Genomic DNA, 7,569 nt, shown 5'->3' on the forward strand with positions numbered 1-7,569 from the left:
TTTTTATTATATGTTGTCATTATTACTATTAGGTCATTATTATTCATGATGATATCAATATCATTTTCATCATAAGTTTTATTATTATCCTTATTGCCTCCGCGAAGAGGTTATATTTACCTCTGCAAGAAGGTTATACTTTTATTCGATTTTGTGTGTGTTTGTGTGTTTGTATGTTTGTTAGCAACGTACAGTTTTAGATCTACATGCGTCAGATTTTTACAGATGTTTTCTGATATTGAATAGGTTTCTTTTTATGGTGACGATCCGGTGTGAGGTCTGGATGTGGGGAACATTTAAAAGAAAACAACCCACACTAAGTATCTCAAAAACTGACCTACTGATCTGTATGAACCTTTCTAGAAGTATAAATCAATTTACAATGAAGATATTATTACGTTTTGGTGACGATCCATATTAGAGTGTGAAATTAGGGGTCATTTAAAATGTTAAAATCCCAGACCTAATACACTTTTTTTTAAATAACACATTTTATAAGAACACTGAAGCTGGAATTGCTTATAAAATACGAACAAATAAGAACAAATTTAGGCTGAAGTAAAATATCAAATGATGTTTTTCATTTTTAAAACTAGAAAAATCAAAAATCTTTTATGCACCTTATGTGCAAAAGGTGTGACTATATAATACCCTCTATAATACAGTACAGTAGGTGTACCTACCTGTAGTTTGGGGTAATTTTTACCGTGGCTTTTTTCTGGGGCCATCATTTTCCAGGTTCCACTTTTACCTACATTCCAGTACAGTGTAGACTGCTGTACAAAACTAATTTTCTATTATTGCTTAAAAATTATGTAAACTAAGAACAGAATAAGAATATTTTGAGCCTGAAATCGGCCAAAAAATAAGAACACTGAGCATGGGCAAAATTTTACTGGCTTTTATAATAAAAAGAAAGTGTATCTCAAAAACTCATAAATGGAATGGTTTAGCGTGGTCCAAGGGAGTAACAATTAAAGTTTTGGTGACTATCTTGAGTATGTTGTGGTTATAAGGACCATTTAAAGGTAACGTTCCAGACCTAGGTGTATTAAAAAAAAATAATAATGATTGATTATTATAATAAATATCTTAAAAATTGATCAATGGATCAGAATGAAACTTTTTAGAATGGTTTTTCATGGTAGAAGGAACAATGATTAATGGCTCCCAGTGGCGTACCAGATCACATGTAAATAAAAACATATTAGTTGTCTAGTTAGTTATGACGATCGCCTGGTAAGCGGTAGGTTCGAATCCAAGTGGAGATTGACATTCAGTTTTCATTATTTATTTTCAAAAGTTAAGATGCGTAGGACGTTTATACAGTGGAATCATAATGTGAGCGGAGGTATACACGCTAGGAGTGTGCTTTAACTGTTATTATCATCATCATCGTTGTAATATATCAATATAAATATCGATGCTCATTTGTTTATGCTTACAATAACTAGATGACGTCTGGAGGCGAGAACATATGAAGTTCTCGCCGCCACGCCCACCTCAGCCCCACCATGGTTGGTGTAAATAAGTGGCAAATAATCGATCTCTCCTTTCACCCCAATGCTGGATCGCCACTGAACTCATGGGTACACTCTTTTTTTCCTTTTTCATCTTTTTAACTCAAATTTTTCTCACTCTTTTTTATTTTTTGGCTTGACTGACGGAGGGGGGGGCACGAGCCCCCTTGGCCCCCGCTGGATCCGCCCTTCCCCCCCCCACTGGATCCGCCCTTGTATACAATTATACTTTTTGTATTATGTATTATAATTATTCAATGATCAGTTTTTAATGTAGTATATGCTATTTTCATTTCAGTCAGAATTGGTACTGCCATTCTATCAACTAAATGAAAACAGTTTTAAAACTTCTGATGTACTGTATGATAAATGTAACATAATTTTAGCAGAATATATACATAGAACATTATTGTTGTTTAAATCAATGGTTTTACAATTACTATGGATGTTACTTAATACATAATAAAATTTGAATATAAATTATGTTCCACTTCTTATTCATTTCTGTTTTTAGTAGAAAAAACTATTAATAATGAATTTTTTAAACAATTTAGAAGTTGTCAATATCAATTATTGAACCCCAAAGCTGAACTCATTCCAACACAAAAATTCCATCTTGCTAGAATTTTCTTGATAAAAACTCTTATTTTGAATATTATTTTAAAGAATAATTACAGACTATAGATTGAACAAATTTACTGTGCAAGTGTGTAGGACACAATTCTGATATTAAGATCAACAACACTATAAATAAGATAAAAACATCATAATTGTTTTTTATTTTATTTATTTAATACCATATTTCAAGAGGGTGACTCATACAACAATGCTGATCATTAGGGGCCCTCATACAATACACGAATAAAAACAAGAGTCACTTAATTACACAAATTTATAAAATTCAGATATAAAAGATAATTTCTTTAACTGTGTATATCCCTCTATTTGCTCGAGGAGTTCAAACAGACGTAATGAGCATGAGCAGTAATATTCATAAGGAGTTGCCATGGAGAATATTTTTTTGACCTCACATATTCCATCATTTACATATTAGTCCATGGTTTAGCAGTGGACCAAGTCCAAGTTTCGAGAATACGAAACAGATTTAAACCAGGACTAACTCTAGTCTAGGACTATTCTAGGACAAACTATCCAGGACTAAAGTTAGTCCTGGACTAACTTAATCCACTTTCGAGAATACCGGCCAAAGAATTTATCTGATGTCATTAATACTTTTTTTATGTCATTATTATCGTCTTCATTACAAGGAATTTACATTAGCACCATCACTTAATTCGATTGCATAATATGTATACTTTATCTTGCATTATGAATCAACGTACATGAAAATATACTCTTGTCGATCAGTTTTACCTGCAGGAACATTTCCGCATGGACAATAGTCATCAAGTGGGTAATGTTGGGGCGTCAAATAGAAAGTTTGGAGGTACATGCTTGTACTACAACAATAAATATATTACTTAAATCGAAAAAATAGAACTGGTCTTCTAGAGGAATAACAGAGATCTATAAGAAAAAAAAGAAGAAGAAAAAATAGCCTTTACCCGGGTAAAATTACTGTACTTAGTTACCTTGCCTTCATATAATAAATTGTTCAAATTTCTTGTTTTCTTATCGTGGAAAATCAACAAAATGATTAACAAAATAAAACACTTTGACGTGTTACAGAAATCAAAATTTTCCCTGACGAACAACAAGACAACTTGACAACGGGTGGATACTATGTACATTACACAAACTGCAGTAGATATTGCTAACAGATTAATATAAATACCGTCATTGTGTGTGAAGTCCGCATTGATAGCTAAAGTATCGAGAGTCCACAGTTCACAAATAATGGATACATTGCAAGGCATACGTAGTGTATTGGTATTATTATCAGCCTGTGCAGTAAGTGCTCATGCAAAAGTAAGTAGGTCTACCTATANNAGGCTATACATTCAGGAGTGGACTTATGATGCTCCAAGCGAAATAAAATGTAAACTCAATAAAGAAAAGATGTACAATCATTGGAGTTTGAATTTCGGAATACAAATTTATTAAAAAACAACACCAAACGGATATTTCGATAGATCCTGCTATCTTTATCAACGTCAAAGTGGGGGATTTGGGAGATCTAACACATACATAAAGAATAATAAATAATAAATGGTATATAAATATATATAAAGGTAAATAAAGTTAGAGTGCAGTATAATTTAAACGAATTTAGCTGTGAATCAATAATTTTTGGCGGAGATTTTAACCTTGTGCTATATACCAATATAAACAAAATGGGAGGTAGAGTCCACACGCACTTAAATTCACAAAAATGTGAAAGTCAACCATGAAATCCTTTGATTTGATTGACATATGGAGGGAAAAAACCCAAATGTGCGTAGGTACACCTGGCGATCATCTAAACCAATAATTCAGTGTCGTCTGGATTCCTTTCTTATTTCATACAACCTTTATACTCAGATTAATTCATGTGAGATTGTTATAAAATTGATTATTCAATTATTAGCTTAGATATTACTCCTGTAAATGGGGCCAGAGGAAGAGGATTTTGGAAATTCAATACAACACTCCTGCATGACCCATGTTATGTTGATAAAGTAAAAAATTGTATTAGTGATACCAAATTGAAAATTAGATCGTTAACGTTACAACACTCTTCTGAACTAGCTAAAAAGCGTAAACAAAAAGAAAATAAATTGCAAGAAGAATTGAACGACTTAGAAAAACTATATTGCACAAACCCGTCCAAATACTTATCAGACAAAATTGAAGTATGTAAATTAAATCTTGAGATTATTTATGAGCATAAAACCAAGGGTGCACAGATACGGTCTCGCGCAAAGTGGGTTGAAGAGAGCGAAAGGAACACCCGTTTCTTTATCAATTTGGAAAAAAGAAACCAGAGTAAAAAAATATTAAAGAAAATTGTCCGAGATGATAATACCATTATAACTGAGCCCAAGGATATTTTGGAGGAGGAGAAAGAATTTTACCAAAAACTCTATCAGTCGAAGAATCCCCCCGAACCTGATATTGAAGGCCTTCTTTTGCAAAATGAAAACCCTACAAAATTAAATAAAGAGGAACAAAAATGCCGACCGAGTGGTATATATTTTTTTTAATGATATCGTCGATTTGTTGATTGAATCCTGTGAGTATTCATTTAATGAAGGTATTATATCCACCAATCAACGCAGAGGCATAATTAATCTAATACCGAAAAAGGACAAAAATCCCTGTTATCTAAAGAACTGGAGGCCAATTACATTGCTTAATACTGACTACAAGATAATTGCTAAAATACTCGCAAATAGAATTAAAGGAGTAATTCCAAATATTATAGGTGCTTAAACAGGTTTATTGGAGAAAATATCCGAACAACTCTTGATGTTATTCAGTATTTAAATGAAAAAGAATTGGACGGTATGATTTTCATGGTCGATTTTGAAAAAGAATATGATAAGCTTGAATGGCCGTTTATTTTTGAAGTACTTGAACATTTTAATTTTGGAAAGAGTATTATCAGGTACATTCGAGCCCTCTACTCGGATATCTCTTCATGTATAATCAATAACGGACATTCAACTTCCTTTTTTCCGCTTAGTCGAGAACTCTGACAAAGGTGCCCGCTTAGCCCCTATCTTTTTATAATATGTAGCGAAATTCTTAATATTTATATCCGAAAAAACGAAAATATAGAAGGCATTACAATAGAAAACATTGCTGTCAAAATTAGCGCATACGCTGATGACACAACATTATTTTTGAAAAACATTCCCGCACCTCTGCACGTATTGGATGCACTTGAGAAATTTAAGCACTGTTCAGGGTTGGCTATTAATTTTGACAAATCTGTGGTGCTCCCATTTGGTGTATTTAAAAAACTCCTCCAGACATTTCATACACGGGGCTAGGTTTTACTGAAGGTCCAGTAAGTATGCTTGGCGTTACCTTTTCTGCAAATTTGAACGATTTGTTCGAAATAAATTTTATCCCTAAGTTAGAAAAACTTAAAAAAATGCTTAGCTTATGGTCCATGAGAGATTTAACACTATTTGGAAAAATCACTATTGTTAAATCTCTTGGCATATCTCAATTTGCATATCTATTTTCTGTTTTGCCTGATCCACCAAACAAATTTATCAAAGATCTCGAATCTATTATGTTTAAGTTTATATGGTCAGGCAAACCAGACAAAATCAACAGAAAAACATTAATTGAAGACTATGTAGATGGAGGGCTTAGGATGAGTCATTTAGATTCAGTAGTAAAGGGGTTAAAGTTAACATGGATCAAACGATTGCTTAATGAAAAAATAAGGGAGTTTGGAAGGTATTTTTTGCACTCCAATGAGAAATTTAGGTGGAAATTTCTTCTGGCGATGTAACACGAAAAATGTATAAGTAATATCAGAAATCAATTTATAAGAAACGTGGTGTCAGCATGGTGTGATTACCTTCGAAACGCCTCTTAACTGCTTTGGTAAACAAATTCTATGAAATAATTCGCAAATTAGAATTGGAGGAAAACCTGTGTTTAATCAAAGATTGTATAAAAATGGCATTCAGACTCTTGCAGATATCACGCATGTTAACGGTGTAATAATGTGCTTTACCGACTTCGAAAGAAAATATAATATAAAAGTTAATTACCTAGATTTTTTTTTCACTGATCCATGCTATTCCAGCAAATTGGAAAAAACAATACGAATTAGGTAATGTCTACCATAATGTACAAAGTAATCAAGAGGAAATTCTTGAAAGTGTAAAAAAATCACCAAAGGTTTGCAAGTTTATATGTGAATTATGCACTAAAAAGTTATTTAAGACTCCTGTTTCCGACATGAAATAGGCGGCAGAATTCAATTATCCTGAACTGAATTGGCCTGATATTTACCCTGCCCCACGTCTTTGTACGCAGTCGACGAGTTTAGGAAACTTTCAGTTCAGGTTTTCACATCGAATTCTGTCGGTAAAATATTTTCTTTTCAAAATAAATATTATACAATCTGAAAAATGCACTTTTTGTCATTTAGACACCGAAACAATTTCTCACCTTTTCTGGGACTGTAAAATCACTATTAATTTCTGGAAAGAAATTAACAAGCATTTTTTATTAGATGGAAGTGAAATGTTCTATAAAGCTGTTTCTTTTGGTTCTCAAACTAATGTTCACATAAACTTGGTTGTTTTACATGCAAAGTACTATTTATATATATGTCGATGTAAGAATAAGAAGCCTACATTGTTGTTCAAACAAAAACTCTCCTTTGAAAAAGCAGTTGAAAAGCATATAGCCCTAGGAAAAATGTGCTTTTCTAAATGGTGTGATAAATGGAACTTAATTAAGCTGTGATTTTGTATTAAAATGACACCCTTGTAGTAAATGTGTATGTCAAATAGACGGTTGAGGTGTTACGCTCATTTATGTAAATTTGGCACCAAAACTCGCAAAATGTGACACTTTAAATAATAGTAAATTAAAGTATTAGTAAAAGTAAATGTAATCCAAGCACGTTTGTAATTAATGCTTTGAAGATATGCAAGGTAAATTATTATTATTACTTTATTTATTTATTTTTTCTAATTTTTTATTTTATTTTATTATTTATTTATTTTGTTTTATATAGTTCTACTTAAAAGAGGTCTTCTATTATTATATTTAATTTTCTCTATATAGTATGTTACTTATGTTTTATATAAAGTATAACTTATGTGAGTTTCATTTATAAATTAATGTGATTATGGAAATAAAAGGCTTGGCAAAGAAAAAAATTTATATATATATATACATATATATGTATATCGTTACCATGTGCAATAATGTAAATAGTGTTTTGTGAGTGAAAATGTGAAATGTGAACAAGTAAAAATGTGATTATTCATAACTTTATATCAGGACAACAATTCATTATCCATTATGCACACGGAAATAAATACACAACGTTACATCGTTAACAATACTCCATTTTTCTTATATATATATATATATATATATATATATATATATATATATATATAAACAGCAT

The 7,569-nt window shown here is 31.6% G+C and overlaps 1 protein-coding gene across 1 annotated transcript in view; it reads left to right on the forward strand.

Annotated features, from left to right (window-relative positions):
* The first annotated feature begins 3,337 nt into the window (after positions 1-3,337).
* The window catches only part of LOC117124185 (ectonucleotide pyrophosphatase/phosphodiesterase family member 7-like), a 25,051-nt gene continuing 20,819 nt past the window's right edge, over positions 3,338-7,569 (forward strand). Inside the window, exon 1 of the mRNA XM_033270340.1 lies at positions 3,338-3,449. Within this exon, the coding sequence (XP_033126231.1) occupies positions 3,378-3,449 (72 nt within the window). The 5' untranslated portion in view covers positions 3,338-3,377. The remainder of the gene's footprint in view (positions 3,450-7,569) is intronic.

This window comes from Anneissia japonica, unplaced genomic scaffold (assembly GCF_011630105.1).
Source record: "Anneissia japonica isolate Jap-2015-1 unplaced genomic scaffold, ASM1163010v1 scaffold502_len386481_cov162, whole genome shotgun sequence".
Classification (NCBI taxonomy): domain Eukaryota; kingdom Metazoa; phylum Echinodermata; class Crinoidea; order Comatulida; family Comatulidae; genus Anneissia; species Anneissia japonica.